Source organism: Malus domestica, chromosome 13 (assembly GCF_042453785.1).
Source record: "Malus domestica chromosome 13, GDT2T_hap1".
Taxonomy (NCBI): Eukaryota; Viridiplantae; Streptophyta; class Magnoliopsida; order Rosales; family Rosaceae; genus Malus; species Malus domestica.
In genome coordinates this window covers 38,521,767-38,545,430 of record NC_091673.1, presented here as the reverse complement: position 1 = coordinate 38,545,430, position 23,664 = coordinate 38,521,767, and the positions used below count along the sequence as shown (strand labels likewise).

Here is a 23,664-nt window from a genome sequence, read left to right as displayed (position 1 = left end):
TTCGATCTGGACACCATGGACGGGTTACATGTTAGATATACGTTCCATGTTGGGGGTTCCAAGTAGGGCATACTTTAGGAAAGCCTAACCTTCAAAATATGCATGTGTAATTCATAAGGAATGAGAAGAACTATGTAGGATTGTTAGGGTGACAGCGGAACCCTAGTGCTTTTCCAAATTTGTTTCTCAAAATCTTTTCTCTTTGATTGTTTCCTTTTTAAACGGTTATTAGTTGCTTTCCCTAAATTACTTTTATTAAAATTAGTTTTTATACTTTAAAATTTCAAAATCAACTTTTTCCAATCTTTATTTTCATATAATTAACTAGGATTAGAGTTTTTCATAACTTGTTTTAAATAATCCTTGCGGAAAATGACCTTGCTTGAGCCGCTTATACTACAACAACCTTGTTCTCTTGCAAGTATTTTAAATTTTTTTTATCCCTACTTTTGTAGGTGGTAAAAATCCTATTAGAGACCACGTCGAAACACACTGTTTCGAGGAGTCGAGTTTTAGACCCAAACTTTTGAGGCATTTTCAGGCCTCTTCCCATCCATCTTTGGAATTCCAAAAGGCATATACTTGTTCTACTCATCAAGAGCTTCATTTCCATAAAAATTTAAAAAAAAATGGTTGAGAAATGAGCAAGTTATGAAGATTCGAATTTTTCCCCAGAAACCAGCAAAGTTTACCAGTTCCCGGCGAAACCAGATGGCAGCGACCGGCGAAGGTCCACCAAAGAAGAGGACAAATATTCTGCCAAAGTTGAGGGAATATTCTAACGGCATCAGGTAACGCCGTTAAACTCTGTTAACTATTTAACAGAATATTATGTCAAGTCTAACGGAATATTCCTAATGTCTATTAGCCACTGACCTGTGCATAGGGGTGCATGCGGCTAAGGGCTAGCCGGCACGTGATGAGTGTCCGGCCACCAGCCAGCGAGTGGTTGACACGTACGGGTGTGTGTCATCATGTAGATGATTTTCGTATATTCAAATCTTCCGTTTGAGCAAAGTATGGGAGATTTACCTAGGTTTTTTTTAATATGTCCAATTTAATTTATTAGTTTAGTTATTTCACTTATAGGTGAAAATTATCCAGAGGACACACGAGGTCAAGTGAGGCTAGGAGTGAAGGAAATATTTGTGAAAACAAGTTCATTTGAGCAACATTTACAACATGCAATTAACAATTAAAGGCGTTATCATGCTTGTATGCACTCAAAAAAAAAACTTTACCCATGAAATTCAAGGCCTAGTGAGTGTGGTGAACCAAGACTCAACTCAAGAACAAAGTGAGTTGAGAAATATTATACCTTTGTTGATTCCTTTGCATAAGCAAAGGTCAATCACCCAAGAGATAGGGCCTTCATTCCTTACTTCTTAGCTCCTTGGAATTTTTGGATGAGGATGGTAGAATGGATTCTCCAAGTTCCCAAAATAGAGAACCTCTAAGTCCCCACACCAAGGATTGACTAGAAGAAGAGATGAGTAACCTTGGAGGAGGGAAGATTGCTAGCTAATCTCCTCCAAGGGGCCGGCCTCCTAGAGAGAAAGGGAGAGACATGTTCTATCCAATTTCCTCTAAAAGAACCCTCAAATGAATTTTGGCTATAAAGTTCTTTATATAGTCACTTCACTTAAGTGACAAAAAGAAACAAAACCCTATTTCATCAATATGGCAGACCTTCTATGGTCTTTGGGCTGTTTGGGCACTCTTGAATCTTTATTCATTAAGTTGTCATACAACTTAAGTCAATGAGCTTGACATTCGAAGCCCATTGGCCCTTGAGGCCCAAAACTAACCCAAGGGCTCAAAAGAACTTATTTGTTTGATTAATTAACATATTAATTAATCCTAGCCATAAACAATTAAACCATTTAATTGTTCTTACTCAACTCCGTTGTTTCTTCAATCTCTACCTTACACGGTGTACGATCCATTAGATTCCTTTTAGTGAGGCAGTGGACGATTGTTACTCTTAATGATAGATTGTGAATTGAAACAACATTTCAATTCTCCCTTTGATGAAGATTACCAGGGCTTCCACAAACCATGAGTGATACCCAGCAGTATGTCATGGCTAACCAAGCTAATCAGAAGAGGTGGATAACGTATTCAGTTTAAGATTACAATGCAATACAGTCTTTCTCTAGTACAGTACTCTTGACCACATTGTTTGGTTTGATAGTTTATTCATGTCAACTATCCAATGTGATTCTCTTACTTATATGATTACCTTGAATGTGATTTGGAATGACTTCCTAAATCTCATTCATACTCTGGCCAGAGATTCTTAATCATATCATAGAGTATTCTCCCTCAAACGGTTTGAAGGCTAGCGATCCCTTGTTGTGCATTCACTTGCTTCCGTGGCTAAATGGCTTAATCCCAACTATGTCGTGGACACCTTCTGATGGAGTGACTTTGACATAGTCAAAGATCAAGGACCTAACCACAAGACAACTATGATGCCTCAGGTCAAATGACTACTTTGCATTATCCCAACCATGAGTTCTCATGTGACATGAGTATTAGAACTCCTCGGTGATCGTGTTCAGTTGACTCATTCTCTATTCAACACCTACATGCTTGTCTTGGTGTCGGTCACACCAATGACTCGAGACCAGTCATTTTCCCTAAGAGAAGACATAGCACGTACTGATCTTAACAGACTGTCAATGCTCACTTGGCAATCCTATGATCAGGAGCGTTTAGGATATAACATTCTCCCAATTACATATTCCTTGGACTCATCGTTTAAGCATATAACATTTATTTGAGACTGCTTAAAACAATAATCTTTGCCCTTTATATTAAACTAGATTAGTTTAACATGTGAAATGTTCGTAAAGTATCATCATATGATTGGTTTTAGGGCATATTTCCAACAAGGAAGCTACGATCCGACCACGTATTAGTGAGTGGGCATTTGTTTTCGTATATATATAAACCTTATTGTTTCCACAAATGCTTTTGAATTGATTTATGCATATCATGCCATTGTTGTTTTTAGATTGATATTACGGCTATTATTCCATGATTAAATATGTTATAAGAAATGTTATATTGCTGTGAAATGCCAAAATAATCCTACAGGATGCACATGTATGTTTATTATGTTGACTAGAATTTTTGAATGGTTATGGCATGTTTATATTTATGCATGTAGTCTGCTCATCATTGTATGCTAGTCTTTCACATGTATGTTCACCTATGCACCACACACTCGCCTTGGTTCCAAGTAGGTGCCAATCTTGTCGTACAAGTTGCATTAGGCAACTCCGACTCGTAGGTGACCGCAATTATCTCTAGTGTTAGATCTCACATTGCCTAGAGGAGTGGATCCTCTATGCCTTATATGTACATGTTCACCTCCTTTAGCACGAGGCTTTTTGGGAGTTCACTGACTTCGGATTCGTTAGAAACTCCGAAGTTAAGCGAGATCGCAGTGAGAGTAATCATAGGATGGGTGACCCACTAGGAAGTTCTCGTGTGAGTTCTTAGAAATAAAACTGTGAGGGCGTGGTCGGGGCCCAAAACGGACAATATCGTGCTATGGTAGAGTCGAGCCCAGGTCGGGATGTGACAATTTGGTATCAGAGCCAATCCTTGGCCGAAAGTGTGTCTACGAGGACGTCGGGCCCCTAAGGGGGTGGATTGTTAGATCCCACATTGCCCAAGGGAGTGAATCCTCTATGCCTTATATGTACATGCTCACCTCTTTTAGCACGAGGCATTTTGGGAGCTCACTGGCTTCGGATTCCTTAGGAACTCCGAAGTTAAGCGAGATCACAATGAAAGCAATCCCAGGATGGGTGACCCACTGGGAAGTTCTCGTGTGAGTTCCCAAAAATAAAATCGTGAGGGCATGGTCGGGGCCCAAAACGGACAATATCGTTCTACGGTGGAGTCAAGCTTGGGATGTGGTAGACTCTGGGTCAGGATGCGACAGTTAGTCTTCGCGTGATTGTAGCACTAGAGCGTACTTATACATTACACCACCGTCCTGTTCATGTTAGAAACTATCTGCACGAACTCGTGTGCTAACGTAGATTGATGAACAACTTGTTTTCATTATGCTATTGTCGTGATATTGTAGTTTGGCGTATTCTGGTGTTATTGTTATTTGTTGTTGTTTTGATACTTATATGTAGTATAATTTTTCTAGAAACTATACATGTTTTATAGCAAAGGGTAAGTATATTTGAAAAATAAATGTGTTTTATAAACCTTTGTTTTTGTGCCCACTCACTCTTTTGTTTTTTACCCCTCCAGGTCTTAAATAGTTGAATTCTTTGTGGCGTACGAGGATTAGCTGGCAATTCTAACATATCTAAATAAATGTAGGAATTGATCTCGGTTGTATATTAAGCACTTTAATTAGTTCTGATTGCACACTCTTTTGTCATCTATGCTATGAGTATTTGTATTCTATGGGTTCTACCCACTACTGTGCACTCACTTTATTAGTTTAAATAAGTTCTAGTTTTGGTTTTAATTTATTCACTTTTTTACATCACTTACACTTTTGGTTACGTTACCTTCGGGTGCCGGTCAGCACGCCTCGACTTCGGTCGAGGTGTGTCAATTTGGTATCAAAACATAGGTTTTTGGCAGTCCTGCATTCCTCGTTTGTGCTATAGGTCCTAAAAAGTTTTTGTGGATGCAAATTTTCTCCTCCTCGATCTTGGACGATTTTACACCTACAAAACAACTAGCACCTTAGGTTAAGGCCAAAAGCCTCACGCGGCCACGATGAATGGGGGGGCTTTGGCCGAAGAACCTCCGATGCCAAAGTTAGAATTTTTAGAGAGAAATAGTGTTTAGAGTATTTGGGATTTTTTGCAAGAGGTTTGGAATGAATTTTTGGTGAGAATATGTGTCTATTTATAGAATTAGGGTTTGCCCTATTTTGAATGATAGTAGCCGGCCATAGGGTTTTTAGTGGGGGTTAATTTCATATTTAATTTGCCAATTTATTGGCTAATTAAATATGAAAAGAATAAATGAGTGGTTATAAAAAATGAATGATTATTTTAATAAGGAAAATGGGAAAGATGAGGATATGAATAGTGGGGGCCGGTTTTGGGCTATTAATTGGGTGATTTTTATTGACTATTAAGGATGATTTTAGGAGATATGGTAGGCATATATTATTTAGCTAATTGATTAGCTAAATAATGAAACAGAAAATACTAGGTTTTGGGAAATACCTTATAGAAAGGATTTGATAAAAGAGGTTTTTAATTGTTACCTTTTTTGGGGCACTTTTGACTTGATTGAAAGATGATTGCCCACTGCTCGCGCGTAGGAATTCTAGTATGCTTCGATGATATTTTTGTCCTCTTTTGTCCAAAAGTCCACGTGTCGCCTAGCGAATATTTTTGGTTCCACAGTTTTGATCTCTTATGTCAGAATCATGCCACCTCGTTGAAAACAACTCTCTAACAAATCTTCCTTATACTTTTGTAGAATTTTCAAGCATGTCTTCCTCGAGCCGCAAGAATGATGATGGTGTGCCCACTTTGTATCGTCAAGGCGGGTCTTTGAGCAAGATTGGCTACTTCAAAGCTGCTCACCTCAAGATTAGCTCCGACAATTTGTTTAGAGATTTTCTTGAAACGTATTGGCATGCCATTCCGTCGGGAGTGCGTGTGAGGCGAGTTAAGGATGGTAGCAGCCGGGAACCATGCAGTGGAACTCGGAGAGCTATCAAGTTCCATCCTTACTATTTTGTGTTAGGGTTTACTTTCCCTATGCCGTGTTTCTTCCAAGAAGTGCTTTGCTCTATGAAATGTGCGCCTGCCCAATATTCCCCGAATGCGGTCCGAGTGATGGTGGGGTTCCACAATTTGAACCAATTCTTTGACTTGGGACTAACCACCAACGAATTTTGGTATTTCTTTGACATAGGTCGTATTGATGGAGTTGGACAACTGCGAATTCGTCATAAGCTTTTTGATAATTCGAGCAAAGGAGATCATGATTGGGCCAAAGAGACTTTGGAGATAAGTGGAGAATGGGAATCTGATTCTTCTCCCGAGCTGCGTGTATCAACGGTCTTCATATCTGGTAAGCAGACTGCCTAGTCTTTTCGGCTGCTTTGCTTTAGTGCCAAATTATTCTTCAATTTTCTGATTGTCTTCCATTTTTTTTTTTTTTGTAGATTCAGGATTTGGCTCAACTTCTAGGGTTTCTCCAGACATGAAAAAAGTACATGTCGCTCTGAATATCCCTTCCGAGTATCGTGAGTGGCGTTGGCTGCTTAGTCCTCTTCGTAAGGAAAAAGGTGGACTGCCCCCAGAAGAAGAAATAAAACAGATCAAGGCAGACGCGATGGCTCCTCCTATCACTGTGATGGAGCCTACTATCAATGAAGGTGGGAAAAAGAAACATTCCCCGCCTGCTCAAGAGATGCCTGCTGAGAAGAAAACGAAGACTGCTCGTGGGGATTCTCCGGCTGCTCCTAAGATTGTGATTGACCTGACTTCCTCTAAGGGCGAGAAAGAACGAACTGCTACATTTGTGCCGGTAACGCTTATTGCTTCGAAGGCTGCTAGCTCGATTGCTGAAAAAATTGCTCAGCGTAAAAGTTCTTCCGTGCCTTTGGTACCGAAGTTTGTGCCGAAGCATCCGTCCGGGACTAAACCTGGCTTACCCTTGAAGAGGCTTGCTACTATGAAGAGTGATAAGGTGCCCCTGTCTGCTAAAGTGGCACCAAAAACTGCTTCCTCCGCTGCTGCAACCAACTCGTCTGCTGATAAGAATGAAGCTGCTCGCTCAGGCAGGCTTGAAGAATCTGCCAAGGCCGTTTCTGGGGAGGCTGCTAAGATTTGTGCGCTTTTGAAACCAAATCTTCTTGAAGACATGGATGTATGTGCCCAGTTTGTTGATCGCGTCAAAGAGATTGTTGGTCCGAGTCTTTTTGCAAAGCACACACCCGAGTATAGGAAGACTGCTCTGCTAGCCATGATGCAGAAAACAACAATTCTGGCAGCCGAGTCTATGTTCCTTGACCAAGAGGACACCAAGGCTGCTAAAGAGATGTCAAGAACTATGGCTGCCGAAGCTTATTCCTCGGCCGAAAAAATCAAGAAATTCGAATCTGAGCTTGCTGCTTTGAAGGAATCTAATACTTCTGCCCCTACTTCTCTGCAGCTTGAGGCCGCTCACCAGGAGATCATGGATTTGAAGACTAGGCTTGATGCGATCCAAATAAAGAATGAAAGTGCGGAGAAGGAAATCGAGCGTTACATACCTCAGATTCAAGATCTTGAGCGTTCCATATCTGAATTTCGCTCCGCTGCTTATGCAAAGGATGAAGAATTGATTGCTACTTACAACCAAACGATCCACTTCAAAAAGGTTGTTGACAGGCTTGAGCCTCAAGTGTCGGAACTTCAAAGTGTTTTGAAGACCAACGAAAATCTGAAGAAAGAAATTGAAGAGTTGCAGCGGGTTCGCGCTTGCCTGCTTGAGGAGAATGAGCAGTTGAAGAGTGAGAAAGATGGTTTCGAGGCTTCGCTTATTCAGAACCAAACCGATTTCTACAAGCTGGGCTATGTAGATCATCTCTATGGGCAGCCATCTGACTTTGAGTTTTCCGGTAAAGACTTCGAGACCTTCTCTATTTCTCCAGAAGACTTGCTCGATTTTACCTTTGAGGCTTCTATCGGTGAAATAGTTGGAGGAGTTGATACCCAGGCTGGAGCAGTCGAGGATAAAGATTCGGAGGATGCCGCTGCTGAAAACACCAAGGCTGCTGAAGGTGTAACGACCGAGCAGTTGGGAGATGTCCAAACTACTGAAGAGTAGTCTTCTAGGTAGCTTTTAGGATTTCCTTTTCTTTCCTTTGTTGCTTTTGCTTGAGCTCCTTCGGTATTTGCTTGTTGTTTATCAATTTTGCTATAAAATTTAATAAACTTGCTTCTTTTGCTTTTCCAATCCTTGCTCTTTTTTTTTTTTTTTTAACCTTTAGTCCTTATAGGCCAGTGGCAGGCGCGCTACTTTTCTATAAGCAGACAAGCCCACATAGCCTATGCAGCCGTAGGTGTTGATGTAGAACTTTTGCAAAGTTGTTAACCATAGGGTTGGCAGCCGGATGCCTTACTTACAGAAGCAGACGAATCCGCGTAACCACTTGGCTACTCAACCTTGGCTCTTTCCAATTCCGTAGGCTGTGTAGCAAGTATCACAACACTTTAGGACTTGGTGTAGGTTATTCTGCGTTTGGCAGAGGTGAAGTTTATCGACTACGTAGCATGTCGGTAGTGGATAAAATCTTCGCGTGTGCACGCTAACTTGTTTAACCTTTCACAAGAATGTGCGGTTGCATAAGTCTAGCGTGGTTCTACTGCTCGAAGGGCAAGCCGTAGGCAGTCTTCTGGAAATCCGTAGGCTACCTTAGTGCACTCGGTAGCAGCTTTAGGTTTCCAGGGCAGCCGCCCATTGGGTGTGCTGCATAATGTGCCCCCTCCGTCTCTAGGGCCCAGTTCCCTGCGGATTAAGCCGATAGACCCATAATCCTTCAACTAGCTAAGCCTTGAAACAGACCATTGTGGCTACTTCTAGGAATCCCGGCGCAAGCCATCATGCACCTAGTTATTCTAGGGCAGCCAAGCTCATCCACGTTTGGATATTCGGAGTGTTGAGTTTATCCTCCTGCCTTGGAGAGCACAGTTGGTCCCTTGGGGGGTGTAATCTTCTTTTGAAGTGCAGAAAGAAATAAGTAGTTGTGGACATATATTAAAGCCAAGTTACAAATTACTTTTGAATTCTTTATTGAAAAATAAAATGAGCAAATAACTTGGTTGCAAAATTGCATGATGATTGGATAATCCTCGGTTTACGAGGTGGTGCCCATTGAGCTGCTCAAGTCTTCGGGTCTTGATATAGTGTGAAATCACACATGGTATTTCCTCAAATTGTAGGCGTTCCATTGCTTCTCGATCTCTTTATCATTCATGGTAGCAAGAGTATAACTGCCTTTGCCGCCGACTCTGCTGATCTTGTAAGGACCTTCCCAGATGGGGTCCATTTTTTTCGAGCCTTCTCTGCGGGCAGTGATGAAAGCTTTTCTTAGGACTAGGTCTCCGGGTTGGAACTGCCGGATCTTGGCCCTTTTGTTGTAGCTGGAAATGAGCTGCTGCTGGTAGGCTGCGATGCGGGTGATGGTTTGTTCGCGCCTCTCTTCTGCCAGATCTAAATCTGTGGCCATCTCTTTACTGTTCTGCTCAACGCTTGGCAATAGAGTGTTGATGCTTGGCACGATGATGTTGGGAGGTATGATTGCTTCTGAACCAAACGCCAAAGAGAAAGGAGTTTCACCGGTTGCTCGTCTTTTGGTGGTGCGATATGCCCATAAACATCCTGGGAGCTCATCTGGCCATTTTCCCTTTTTGTCGGTGAGGGATTTCTTGAGGCAGTTGAGGATCGTCTTGTTGGATGCTTCAGCCTGCCCATTGCCTTGAGGATATCTTGGTGTGGACATGTGTTGTTTGATGCCGTATTTTTGGAAGAACTTTGCCAAATCTTTTCCCACAAATTGAGGACTGTTGTCAGTAACGATGGACTGAAGGATGCCAAATCGACAAATGATGTTCCTCCATATAAAGCGTTCTATGTCCATCTGAGTCGTGGTTGTCATGGGTTCTGCTTCTACCCATTTGGTGAAATAGTCGGTTGCCACGATCATCATGCATCTGCCCCCCGTAGCAGGCGGCATAGGCCCTACCAGGTCGATTGCCCATTGCATGAATGGCCAAGGACTCGTTTGCGGGTGTAGCTCACTGGCGGGTAGTGCCGGTACTGGTTTGTAGCGTTGGCAGCGGTCGCACTTTTGCACTAACTCCTTAGCATCTTGGTGCATGGTAGGCCAGTAATAGCCTGCATTAAGAGCCTTTTGGGCTAAGGATCGACCTCCAGAGTGATTCCTACAAACGCCTTCATGGATTGAGCTTAGAACCTTCAAGTCATCGGGAGGTGCTAGGCAGCGGAGATGTGGTCCGGTGTAGGATCTTCGGACGAGAATGCCATTCCACATATAGTAACGTGCCGACTTAATTTGGAGCTTCCTTGACTCCAATCTTTCTGTGGGTAATGTGCCGTTGACCAAGTAGTCTATAATTGAACTTTGCCAAGTGGGAGTTACACTAACCTGTGACACTTCAGCTATCGACTCCATTTCTATGCTTGGCTTGTCTAGATATTCTACCAGAATTGAGCGTTTGAATTGGTGGTCAAGGGCAGAGCCTAAACCAGCTAGTGCATCTGCATGTGCATTGTCTGCCCGCGGAACTTGAGTAAGAGTGTAAGTCTGAAATGCTTCAAGCTGCTGGCGTACTTTCTCTAGGTATTGTGCCATCCTTAGGTGTTTTGCCGTGTATTCCCCAGTAGCCTGGCTGGTGATTAGTTGGGAATCAGAATGAATTGCGAGTTTCTTCACCGCCAAGTCTTTTGCCATTTGGAGGCCTACTAGTAGAGCCTCGTACTCTGCTTCGTTATTGGATGCTTTCAAACCTAGAGTGATCGCCTGCTCGAGCATTGAGCCATCTGGAGTGACAAGAACTACACCTGCTCCCGAGCCTTTATAGTTGGATGCACCGTCGACATGCAAGTTCCAGAAATCTTTATTGGATGGAGTAAGTGTGGCTAAGGTACTCTCGGTTGCTTCTGGGATGTCGTTGGGCCGCACTGTTGCGTTGCCTAGGCTAGGTGTGAATTCTACCACGAAGTCTGCCAAGGCTTGGGCCTTTATCGCTGTGCGAGGTCGAAAAACTAAACCATATTGGCCAAGTTCCAATGCCCATTTCATCACTCGTTGAGAAGCGTCCGGACCATGTAATATTGATCGTAAGGGATATTGAGTCATAACAATGACCGTATGAGCTTGAAAGTACGGTCTGAGCTTCCGAGCCGCAACAACTAACGCCAAAATTAATTTTTCGATCTTCGGATATCTTGTTTCCGCATCGAGAAGAGCTTTAGAAGTGTAGAATACCGGCAGTTGGGCCCCCAGCTCTTCTCGTATGAGAGCAGAGCTCACTGCTACCTCGGAAACTGCCAAATAAATGTATAAATCCTCCGCTGCTTCCGGCTTGGATAGTAAGGGAGGTGATGTGAGATAATTCTTCAAGTCTTCGAAAGCTTTTTCGCATTCTTCATCCCATTTGTCTTTTTGTGCCCTCTTGATAGCTTTGAAAAAGGGTTTGCATCGATCGGTGGATCGTGAGAGGAAGCGATTGAGGGCGGCTGCTCGTCCGGTCAAGCTTTGGATCTCCTTCAAGGTAGTTGGAGATTTCATCTCTATGATTGCTTGGATTTTCTTGGGATGTGCTTCAATTCCTCGTTGGGTTACTAAGTACCCTAGGAATCGGCCTGAAGATACTCCAAACGTGCACTTGGTGGGGTTGAGCTTCATCTTGTACCTTCTAAGGATATTGAAAGTTTTTGCTAAATTACGAATGTGATCTGATCGCTGCTTGCCCTTTACCATGATATCGTCGACATAGACCTCCATGGTTACCCCAATTTGCTTTTTGAACATCATATTTACTAGTCTTTGATAAGTGGCTCCCGCGTTCTTGAGGCCAAAGGGCATGACCTTGTAGCAGTAAGTGCCTCGCTCTATCACGAACGCAGTTTTCTCCTTGTCGGGCTCATGCATGGCTATCTGGTTGTAGCCGGAGTACGCGTCTAAGAAACTAAGCAACTGGTTTCCAGAAGTTGAATCTACTAATAGATCAATCCGGGGGACAGGATAATGGTCTTTTGGGCATGCTTTGTTGAGGTCGGTGTAGTCTACGCAAACCCTCCATTTGCCCTTCTCTTTCTTCATGACTAATACGACATTAGCAAGCCATGCCGAGTGTGCTACCTCTTCTATGAAACCGGCCTCCAATAGTTTATCGATTTCTGCCTCGATGATCGCTACTCGTTCGGGAGTGAAATGTCTTCTTTTTTGAATTACCGATTTGGCAGTTGGATCTACGTGCAGCTTGTGGCAGGCCACCTTGGGGTCAATACCGGGCATGTCGGATGGTGACCATGCGAAGATATCTTGATTTTTCCTAAGGAAAATTGTGAGTTCTTCCTTTTCGTCTGGGCTTAGTCGTGAGCCAATTTTAGCCGTCTTTTCCAGCTGCTGGGGATCAAGAATGATGTCTTCGGCGCCCTCTTCGGGTTTCCATCCTATCTTGTCTGCTTGGGCGCCATCTTCTCGATCCACCTGCTGTAATTGCTATTTGGCAATTTCTTTGCCCTTTTGGACTTCGGTAACCTCTACGGGGGTAAAGGTCTTCTTCTTTGTTTCTTTCAACATTTGCACAGTGCATCGTCGGGATGAAACCTGGTCAGACTTGATCTCTCCGACTCCTCCTCCCGGGATGCGGAATCGGATTTTTTGATACTTGACGGAAGTGACAGCATCCAGCTTGATCAACCAAGGTCTCCCAAGAATCCCATTGTAGGGAGACGGGTCACTTATAATCGTGAATGTTTGCTTTGAGACGACTGGCGGTGTTTTTACGTCAAGTGTGATATGACCAATGGCGGTTGAGGTGTGTCCGTTGAATCCAGTAAGTACCTCTGCCCGACGTATGATTGTACTTTCCAGGCCCATCTTCTGAATGACTGAAAGTTGAAGTAGGTTGACCGCACTTCCATTGTCAACCATCATCCTGTCGACTATAGCATGGGCTAGTTGGACAGATACCACTAATGCATCGTCGTGTGGGAAGTCGACTCCTTCCGCATCCTGTTCCGTGAAGCCAATGATAGGTCCAGGTTGGGTATCGACTACTTGAACTTGTGAAATTAATAAAGCATGCTGGATCTTCCTCTCTTTGGAATTATTAGTGGCCCCCAAGTGCTCGGATTCAGCGAAAATGCCATTGATTCGAATCATCTTAGTTGGTGGCTCCTCATCTCCGTCTGCATTCTTTTTTGGCTGCTCATTTGGCTTGTCCAAATATCTATCGACTTTGCCTTCTTTCACGAGTTTCTCTAGGTAGTTCTTCCAAGTGTAGCAGTCGTTGGTTGTGTGACCAGGACCTCGGTGGAATGCGCAATACTTGGTGTGGTCCAACTTGGAAGTATCTCCCTTTGACTGTTTCGGCAACTTGAACCATGGTTCATTCTTGATGTCACGAAGGATTTGATGAATCGGAATTGAGAACTTAGAATAGTTATTGGTCATCGGGCCTTCTTTGGCCGTGGGTCGGTCCCTGCGCTTGAACTCCTGCCTGCCCTTGTTGGGTTGTTTTTCATCCTTCTTTTGAGCAGCTGCCAACTCTTTTCGAGGCTGTTCGGGAGCCTTTTCTGCTTGTCGAGCCTCGTCCCAAAGCGCATGCTTTTCTGCCAGAGCAAAGGAATCTGCTAGAGTTAGGTCTTCTTTCATGATCATTTCTCCAAACAGTGGGTGGTCTGCTGGTAGTCCTTTTTGGAAGGCTGCACTTGCTATCGAGTTGTCGCATCCTACGATCTTCGCCTTCTCTGCTTTGAATCTCTTCACGTAATCGCGAAGCGATTCTTTTGGGTTTTTCTTTACGTTGAACAGGTGATCGGACTTCTTCTTGATCGATCGATAAGATGAGTATTCTTTGGTGAAAACCAAGGAAAGATCATCAAAATTCTGGATAGATCATGCCGGCAAGGTATGAAACCAATCTTGTTCCTCGCCTTGTAAAGTAGTGGCGAATATTTTGCACATAAGGGCGTCATTATTCCGATAAAGGACCACCGCACTTCGGTAATGCTTCAAGTGTCTTTCGGAATCCCCGTCTCCTTTGAAAGATGTGAAGTGCGGCATGCTAAACTTGCGCGGAGGCTCTGCCTGCTCGATCTCATCCACGAAAGGTGACCTGCTTATGTTGGTCATATCTCGCCTTAGTGCCTCATCAACCATTTCGTTGCGCCGAAAATCACGCATCCGTTCATTGAAAAGCCTTTCTACCTCTTCTTGGATTTGCTTTTGTTGGGGTAGCGGAGCCTTTGGCTGCCCTTGGTCTTTTTCTACTGGTCTAGGCTGCTCTTCTTCTCGCTCGGCTCGTCTACGCTGTGGCTGCAATGGATGAGATAGATTCATAGCAGGCGAGGGATTTCTTTGCAGGCTACCGGTTGAACTAGAGCCGGATTGAATGATTGTTTCCTTCCGTTTCTCAGGCTGTCTGCTCCGATGTGATGTGGAGAATACTTCTTGTGAGCCTAATCGCGAATGAATGCTCTGCCTGGAAGGCTGCCCATATTGATTATCAAAGCGTGGCCCCAACCGTGAATGTATACTTGCCCGTGGGCCTAACCGAGAATGAACGCTCCTCCGCGCGCTAAGACGGGAGTATACGCTATTTCAGGGGCCCAATCGAGAGTGTGCACTGTTTGAATGCTCAACTTGTGATGGGTTGAATGGCTGCTTTCCAGGACGCTGCTTAAAAGGCTCATTGTCTACCTTTGTTCTACTTCGGGAAACTTCATCGTGGGCGCGTTGCATCTCAGTGCGTTGTAAAAGTTGATTCACCAAGGTAGTTTGTTGTGCAAGGGCGCTCGTCAATTCTATGACTTGTCGGGACAAGTTTTGTTCGCCGTTCGGATTGGAAGAACTTGGATGGAATGCACCTCCTTGAACAATAAAAGGGTGGTTGATTCCAAGTGCGAGATTTGAGTTGGGGAATGTCAAATCTGCAGAGAAATGTGGTGAAAACGCCTCAGCCTCGATGATTGGTCCGGATGGTTGAAATTGTCTCGGGCCGACTTGGGCAGCTTGGGAAACCATGAGAGCAGGCTGGGCTGCGGGGGCAGGCTGGATCACTGGGGCAGGCTGGATCGTTGGAGCAGGCTGGGCTACAAGAGCAGGCTGGATCACGGGAGCAGGCTGCTTAATGCGCGGTGCACGTGAATGCGAGGCTTGAGCTTGGGTCCACGTAAACTTGGATGGCACGGCTCGAACCGTGGTGAAGGCTCCATGGACCTCGGCTCGAGTGGCTACCGAAGTAGCCACCGTGGTGGTTCCCATGGTGGCTGTGGTGAAGGCCCCATGGACCTCGCCACGAGCGGCTACCGAAGTAGCCACCGCGGTGGTTCCCATGGTGGCTGTGGTGAAGGCACCATGGACCTCGCCGCGGGTGGCTACCGAGGTAGCCACCACGGTGGTTCCCATGGTGGAAGCTCGTGGTGATGATGCCGCCCCCTTTATTGTCGCATTTTGCTTCACGGATCTCCGCAATTCCCTTTCTTGATTATTAGAATTTTTACTTGCGGAATTTTCTAAATTTCCAGCCATTATATTTTTCTTATACGTTTTATCAAAAAACCTTTGCAAGTAAAAAATTCTAATAATAAGAACGTATGAAAAATATTCAAATGGACTAGAAAATAAAGAAAAAACCTTTTTGTGCGAGAGTCTTCTACGAGTATGGATTTCAACTCTCAATGAAAGCACCAATTTGTGGATGCAAATTTTCTCCTCCTCGATCTTGGACGATTTTGCACCTACAAAACAACTAGCACCTTAGGTTAAGGCCAAAAGCCTCACGCGCCCACGATGAATGGGGGGGCTTTGGCCGAAGAACCTCCGATGCCAAAGTTAGAATTTTTAGAGAGAAATAGTGTTTAGAGTATTTGGGATTTTTTGCAAGAGGTTTGGAATGAATTTTTGGTGAGAATATGTGTCTATTTATAGAATTAGGGTTTGCCCTATTTTGAATGATAGTAGCCGGCCATAGGGTTTTTAGTGGGGGTTAATTTCATATTTAATTTGCCAATTTATTGGCTAATTAAATATGAAAAGAATAAATGAGTGGTTATAAAAAATGAATGATTATTTTAATAAGGAAAATGGGAAAGATGAGGATATGAATAGTGGGGGCCGGTTTTGGGCTATTAATTGGGTGATTTTTATTGACTATTAAGGATGATTTTAGGAGATATGGTAGGTATATATTATTTAGCTAATTGATTAGCTAAATAATGAAACAGAAAATACTAGGTTTTGGGAAATACCTTATAGAAAGGATTTGATAAAAGAGGTTTTTAATTGTTACCTTTTTTGGGGCACTTTTGACTTGATTGAAAGATGATTGCCCACTGCTCGCGCGTAGGAATCCTAGTATGCTTCGATGATATTTTTGTCCTCTTTTGTCCAAAAGTCCACGTGTCGCCTAGCGAATATTTTTGGTTCCACAGTTTTGATCTCTTATGTCAGAATCATGCCACCTCGTTGTAAACACGGAAATTCCTGCGATGAATGAGACAAGAACACGTGTACAAAATAATATTTTGTATTAATGATTTTGGGGTTACAATATCTTTCAGATTTAATCCTTTGATTCGATCTCCATAAGGTGTTGATTTGTGGATTGGCTACTGATCCAAAGGGCCATCGGGGCTTCATCTTTAGGATGAACAGTGGTGTATGGATCTTCAAGGGCTTTTGGGCTTGATCTTGAAGAACAGTGGATGAATTTATTGATGTTGTTAATCCAAAGGGCCGTCGAGGGCTTGATCTTAGGATGAATAGTGATGAGCGATGAACACTTTCTTCAAGGGCCATCTGGGCTAGATCTTGAATTGGTGAAAGTTCTTCAAGGGCCGTTGGGGCTTGATCTTGAAGGAGGATTTGACGAAGAACGAAAAGAGCTTTCTTGATCCTTCGGGATTTGCTTGGGAGCTTCAGAGTTTCAACGCTTCAAGGTTTTGGTGTGATGTGAATTGGTTGTCAATTGGTTTCCCAAAATGAATGCCTTGGCTTCCTATTTATAGAATTCCAAAACTTGATTTTTGGATTTAAATAATTAGATGAAATAAATGATTTCTGCCAAGTGTTGACATGTGTCATGTTTGATGACTTTTCTGATGATTCTCGATTTTTTCGTTGAGTCACATGCTATGTGTAAAATTTATGTGACACGTGAACGTTGAAATTTTAATTATTGATCAACATTTATTTCATCGAAATTTTGATGTCTACAAATGCTCCCACTTCAAGGCGCGTTGTATACATATGCTTGTCATGTGTAGAAGATGCGTTTTGCAGTCCCTTAATGTAGATGTTGATCCAAGGGCCGTTGAGGCTTGATCTTGAACTGGGTTGGTAATTTCTTCAAGGGTCGTCGGGGCTTGATCTTGAATTTGGCTGGAAGATTTTCTGGTTTCCTCTAATTGTTGATTTTCCACAGGCTTAATCTTGAACTGGGCTGGAGGGTTTTCTGGTTTCCTCCAAAGGTCTAAACTTACTCATTTTATCTGGAGCTGAATTTGATTCAAGGGTGGAGGAGACTTGATTTTGAACGAACTTGTGATTTTTTCAAGGCCCGTTGGTGGTTGATCTTGAACTTAAACATGACCATGAATGGTTTCAGGATTTGGACACATGGTATGTAGGCATGAGATGAAGGTGATGGTCTATTTCTTTGTTCAATCTTTCCAATTCATATTGAAAAACGTCAGGGGATAAGGTCAGATGCTGTAAAAAATTTGCTTTGAAAGATCAAAAAAGTTCACAACATTTTCATATGAACCCTGAGCAGTTTGGTTAATGATATGATCTTCAAGGGTAGTCGAGACTTTGCTCTTTGGCGACAGTGCCAACGGAAGGTTGTTGAAAGTTCTCGAACTCTTTGATTATAGCGACGATGGCGGGTTTGAATTCGACTTAGACTCATTCATCTGGAATATGCAGTTTTGCAGAGAAGGGCGTCGAGTTATAGTGATTTGTTCCAGCTCATCGTGCTGCATTCTTCTCTGCTCGTTTCTTTCGCATAGCAGAAGTGGTGCGTAACCTTTTGCCTTTAAATGGTCCTTCAGCGCATCACTTCTTAGCGACTCATCCATGCTTGGCAGCTTTAGTGTAAAGAGCCAACATCATATCACCTGTCTTGAAGTATTTGCTGAGGAAATTCGAGATCCGTTAACAGTTGAAGATGAGCACTCAAGAGCAATGTTAGGTAAGCAAACAGGCAAAGGTTCTGGGCAATCAGTTCCTAATCGGAAGTTTGATTTCGGGTTCCGACTAATTGCTTTCTTTCTCCTTGTCTTGCAGGCAAGAGCAAGGGCAAAGGAAAGGACAGGGGAAAGCATGATATGAGATACCTTTGCTTTTGACCTTGATGATATGAGATACTTTTGCTTTTGAAGAAGTAGCGGATGATTAACACATGCATTTGTTGCACTCGTCTCTACCTACTTCGATGCATCACTTTCACTTGCCTCATCTGTTCTCCAGGCATCTGGTATCTTCTTTGGTAGTGTATCAACAGTTAAAGATGAGTACTTGAGAGTAGTGCTAGGTGAGCAATCAGGGAAGGGATTCCAGGCAGTCGGTTCCAAATCAGAAGGCTGATTCCAAGTGCCGGCTGATTGCTCTCTTTCTCCTTGCCCTGTAGAGAAGAACAAGGACAAAGAAAAGGATAAGGAGAAAGCGTGCTATGAGATACTCTTGCTTTCAACCCTCGTAATATGAGATACTTTTGCTCTGGTGTGACTTGGTTGAAGAGGTGTTTCCAGGAAGGAAGAAAACTGAGTATGTTGAAGGGTTTTGTTGCAGATGCATTTGGATGTGTGCCTTGCCATAGAGAATGGAGGTCGAACTATATAGTGATTTCCCAATAGCAAGTGGTAGTGCGGATACGGCTTTGTCTCCGACGCTGGTCGGCCAAAAGTGTGGTAGTTGGAATAATGAACTTTGCGCGTTTTCAACTCTGTTAGTGATCTTTGACAAAGTTGCACGTGATAACCGAAAAGCTGAGATTGCGTCTGAAAAGTGTTAACGAACTTTACGCAAGAAAATCCAGCTTTTGAAATTCGAAGAGTGGTGTCTCTTCGATTTTTAAACAAGTGGTTGTGTTGCCTTTCCTTTTAAAAAGGTGTCAATCATATTCAACATGCACACTTTGAAGATTGCTCGCTCGTGAAAGTCGTCTCCAGTGTATTTCTGAGCTTTTACTCTATCCAACCCTTTTCTTTTAACATTTTTGAAAATGGCTTACTCGTCTAACATTTGCTTAGATTTGAGTCTTTGCAGTGACACAGGTGCATAACGTCAGGGTAATATATGGTGCCCATCCTTCTTTTCTTCTAATGGCCTTTTTAAAATTGAAGACTCTGTGATGAGGGATGCAACAACGTCTACGGTTGCAGCTAGGAACCTTCTCATTCCTAGAGATAATAGGCTACTTTCAAGGCAGTCCGATGAGTTGGATATTCAAGACTTTTGAGCTCTTAGTGTTCAGTATGCGGGCTCTGTGTCTAACATGGGCCAATGCCTACTGGCTCGAACTCGCCAGTTGAATCATTGACGGCCGAGGTGGAAAGCCTTGGACGAGAGATCAAACGTCTCAAGCGCGAGAATCGAGAGTTGTGCATACTTGCAAATGATTATTCGACGAGCGTGAAAAGAAAGCTTGATCATCTGCAGGAATCTGAAGGTTGAATTCAAAGCGACCATCAGAAGTTTGTGGCTTTCTTCCAGAGGCACATTTTGCATGGTGCTCATGCACTAGGATTCCACCATTATATATATATATATATATAATTTTTTTCTTCTTCTTTTGGATGATGCCTGATGCACCAAGATTCCACTATTTTTATTTTTTATGTAGTGCTGGTGCTGCTCCTTTCATGTGCTTAACCAAAAGGTTATGAGTCTGATTTGGAAAGGTAGCAGTATAATGTGTGTGCAAGCTATCCAAAGTTGCTGCATGCGTGAACACCATCATTCATTGCATGTGCTTTGAATTGTTATCAAGTTTTTTATTTTTTTTCAATTTAATGCACACATAATATTTATGTATATATAGGGGATGGAGTGAGAGTTTTCAGGGAAGGACGAAGACGGACAGCCAGCTGGAGTCGAGTTAAAAGGTAGTGCAAAGCATCGAGCTTCACGACCGGCTAGTCGTTTGACAACAATCATTGAAGTTCTTCACCGACTTTGATCATGGTGACCAGAGTGACGAGCTTGAGGTAGTGCAAAGCGTCGACCTTCACGACCGGTTAGTCGTTTAACAGCGGTCACTGAGGTTGTTGGCAAGGGTGAGGAGAAGGATGCAGAGCTAGTGACGACCGAGACCAACGACTCGTGATGCTGGCTCAGGAGCTTTTCGATGTCTACACTCGTAGAGAGCCACGTGTCCCTTCTGAGACTAATTTTCCTGATTTTGGGCAACTTGGCGAGGCGATAGTCAGCGTCATTCAGTCCACACTTCATCATCCCCAGAGAACTGTTGGAAATATGCCCTGAAAGTCAATCTTTGGAAGAAATCTTTCAGGACAAATGAATCGATGTATGGATGATTGTTATACATCAAATGGCAAAGACACGAATTAGGACTATCTCAATTAACGATATATGTCCTAAATAGTGTATCCATGGACAATGGATCGATTGAAGAAGTAATCTAATGATGTTAGACTACAGAGACCTTCTTCACATAACCATTGTGTCCAAAAGGTTCCTGGTCGTTGGATTGTCGGAGGGATACTGACAATGCGTAGACCGGTACATACTATGTCTGCTTCAATTGGAAGGATGGAAAGTCTCATCCCATTCGTGTTGTGACACTAAGACAAGTATGTAGGTGCTCATTAGGGGAATGAGTTCACTGAACACAATCGAACGAGAGTACTTGCATGGAGGTCTACTCACATGTCAAGCAAGTAACTCTAATGGTTGGAAAGATGTAAGTAATCCTTAGACCTGAGGCATCGTCGTTGTCTTGTGGTTAAGTACTTAATCTTTGATTATGTCAAAGTCTCCCCATTCGAGGGTGTCCACGGCATAATTGGGGTTAAGCCACTTAGTCATGAAGGCAAGTGTATGCGCAACAAGGAATCTCTAATCCTCGATAAGAGAGGAAGAATACTCTAAGATATGATTCGGGAATCTTCGGCCGAAGTATCGAGCGTATTGAATGGAAAGCGTTCCTATACGACTCAAATGAATCATATATGAAGGAATAATCACATTAGGGGTTTGACATGATATATCCATACCCTAATGATGTGATTCAGAGTATTGTATTAGAGAGAAGGATTGAATTACATTGTAATTCCAACTGACTAGGTTCTTCGAATAAACTTCTACATTAGCTTGGGTAGCTATGACATATGGTTAGATGTCACTCATAGCTTGTGAGTTCTTCTAGATGATTAAATGTAGTCGTCAAAGAAGAAAGGTGAATTAAAATGAAGTTTTAATTCACTAAGTGATTGAATTAAATATAAGCAATTGGATTGATGCCAATCACCTCACTGCCTTGCTAATTAGAACCTAAAAGATTGTTCACCAAAACACTATTGTGGTGAGTAACTAATGGATGATGGAAACAATTAATTGGATTAATTATGTGTTGTGATTAATTTAGAAAAGTCTAAAGAAATCATAAAAGCGATAAAGATCGTTTTGGGCTTAAAGAAACGTTCGGGTTTAATTGGGCCCATTGGGCCTAAACCCATTGGGCTTTTATTCAAGCATTGGATGACTTGAAATTAATGAAAGCCCAAAGCCCAAACAACACAAAGAGGGCCGGCCATATTATGTGGGGAAGGAGAGATATTTAGTCAAGTGTTGACTAGGTTTTCTTTTGTCTATATAAGGAACTTTATAGTGATAAAGTTCATAAGGGTTTTTTGAAGTGTTTAAACAACAAAGAGGCAAAAGAAAAAAAGCTCTCTAACACATCAAAGGGCCGGCCACCATTGGGGTGTTTTAGCTAACAATCTTTCACCCTTTTGTTTATTCCTTCATCCTTCTCACTACACTAGTGGGTGAGGATCTTTAGAGGTTTCCTACTTTGGAAACTTGAAGAGAACCTAGGAGCACTCATTCTTTCAAAGTGGAGGAGGCAAGGAGGGAAGCTAGGCTCAAGGATTTCAAGGAGCAAAGGGCTTGGAGGTGGTCCATCCTTGGTCTCAAGTCTAGATCAAGAGGTATAAGACTAACCTTCACTTTGTTCTTGATTCTATAAATTGTTTTGATGCATTATATATAAACCTATGAACCTTGAAGGGGATTTGCATGACTATAGCTTTGATAATATGTTATAAATGTTTCCGCTGCTTTCGTATATCAAAATTGTTTTGGATATGCATGATAGTCATTTAGAAATCCCATGCTAGAATCTCATAGATTTCCCTTCAAGTGGTATCAGAGCCAAAGGTTTATGTATAATGTGTCCCTTTGGATTTTATGCTTATGGGTATTAATGTTATGTATGACATATTATTGTTTCATTCAAAGTATGTTTATCTTTTGTTTTTCAATAGTTGAAAAATGTTAGTCAATAGTTGAGAAAGGTATGGATGCAAAGGGTGTTTTGTATGCATGAATGAAAAATGAGTTTAGAACTAGTTTGACATATTATTTCTTCATTTAAAGTATGTTTATCTTTTGTTTTTCAATGGTTGAAAAATATAAATCAAGAGTTGAAAAGATATGCATGTAAAAGTTGTTTTGTATGCATGAATGAAGAATAAGTCATGAACAAAATTTGGGGTTTTGAACCAAAGGGATGGCACGGTTTTGGGGGTGGTTTTGGGTTGTGTTTGTGTTTTATTGTAAACCACACTCACATCCTTTTAAAGCTAGAAAGAAGAAACCTTGTCACTTTTGTTTTTGGGTTTGAAAAAATCACCAAGAATACACAAATCTTGAAAAAGTGTTCATGGTTTTGTTCTTGGTGTTCATAGTTTGGTTTTTGATGAAAATGGTTTTAATGCATTGTTTTGTGGTTTTGGGTGATGTTCATACCATCAATAACCATATCATATACTTATAAAACCCTAGACTTGACTAGGAGATTTCCATCAAACCTTTTCACCTAAGTTTTAAATGCCAAAACCAAGTGACAAGCAAAATTTTGATTTTTCTACTTTGCATTGAATTAAAGCATGTGGGTGAGACTTCCCATTCCCCCATTAAGTGGCCGGCCTCCCTAGTGGATTTATCCACTTGTGGGGCTATTTTGTAATCTTTGAAAAGTTGATATTTACTTTGAAATATTTACGGTTTTAGCCCTAACTTTTCATATTTACATTTAGGCCCCTACTAACTAGAAAGTTAAAATATTTGATTTTAATTTTGTTAGTTGTTTAAACTCATAATATTATTATACCCATATGCACTAAATCTAAATGTTTATGTTGCATTCCTCAATAATTATTTAAATGTGTTTAAGTAGTTATGAAATGGATGACTTTGGACTTATGCCTTAAACGATAATTGAGCTATATGATAAGGCGCTAAAATCAAATTGTTTGAACCTTGGGAATGTGTTTTAATTACTGTTTAATTGGACCTTGTCACGTTTGACGTTAATCTTTCGCTCCCCTTTTAGTATATGTAATTTATAGGAATTTGTACAAATCGGTTTGTAATTCTTATTACTTCTTAATCTCTATTCGTTAGTGGATTCCCTCTAGTGCTAGACTAGAGTTTCTTTAACTATTGGTAAAGGAGACATAACTAAAAGAGGGTTTTGACATGAGATTAAAGATTAAAAGGGTCCCAATGCCCAAATTAGCAATGAATGATTGTCTTTCATTTCTAATGGCTCAATGAAAATGGTTTTAATTGGATTGATAAGCACGTAATTAAATTGACACAACCTCCCCGAGTTTATATTCAACAATGATGGCTCGTTGTTGCAATAACCTAATAAGTCCATAGTC

At 42.1% G+C, this 23,664-nt stretch overlaps 1 protein-coding gene across 1 annotated transcript; it reads right to left on the bottom strand.

The window, feature by feature from the left end:
* Window positions 1–12,244: 12,244 nt before the first annotated feature.
* LOC139190984 (uncharacterized) lies at window positions 12,245–14,089 on the bottom strand. Its single transcript, XM_070811480.1, has 2 exons — window positions 13,745–14,089; window positions 12,245–13,636 (listed from the first exon to the last, which is right to left on the bottom strand). The coding sequence occupies exons 1-2, from the start codon at window positions 14,087–14,089 to the stop codon at window positions 12,245–12,247; spliced, it is 1,737 nt and encodes a 578-aa protein (XP_070667581.1).
* Window positions 14,090–23,664: the final 9,575 nt, after the last annotated feature.

Coding starts and splice junctions, on each gene's coding strand:
- LOC139190984 (XM_070811480.1), bottom strand. CDS start 14,089: ATGAATCTATCTCATCCATTGCAGCCACAGCGTAGACGAGCCGAGCGA. Junction 13,637..13,744: donor TGAAGCATTACCGAAGTGCG/GTGGTCCTTTAT, acceptor TGATCTATCCAG/AATTTTGATGATCTTTCCTT.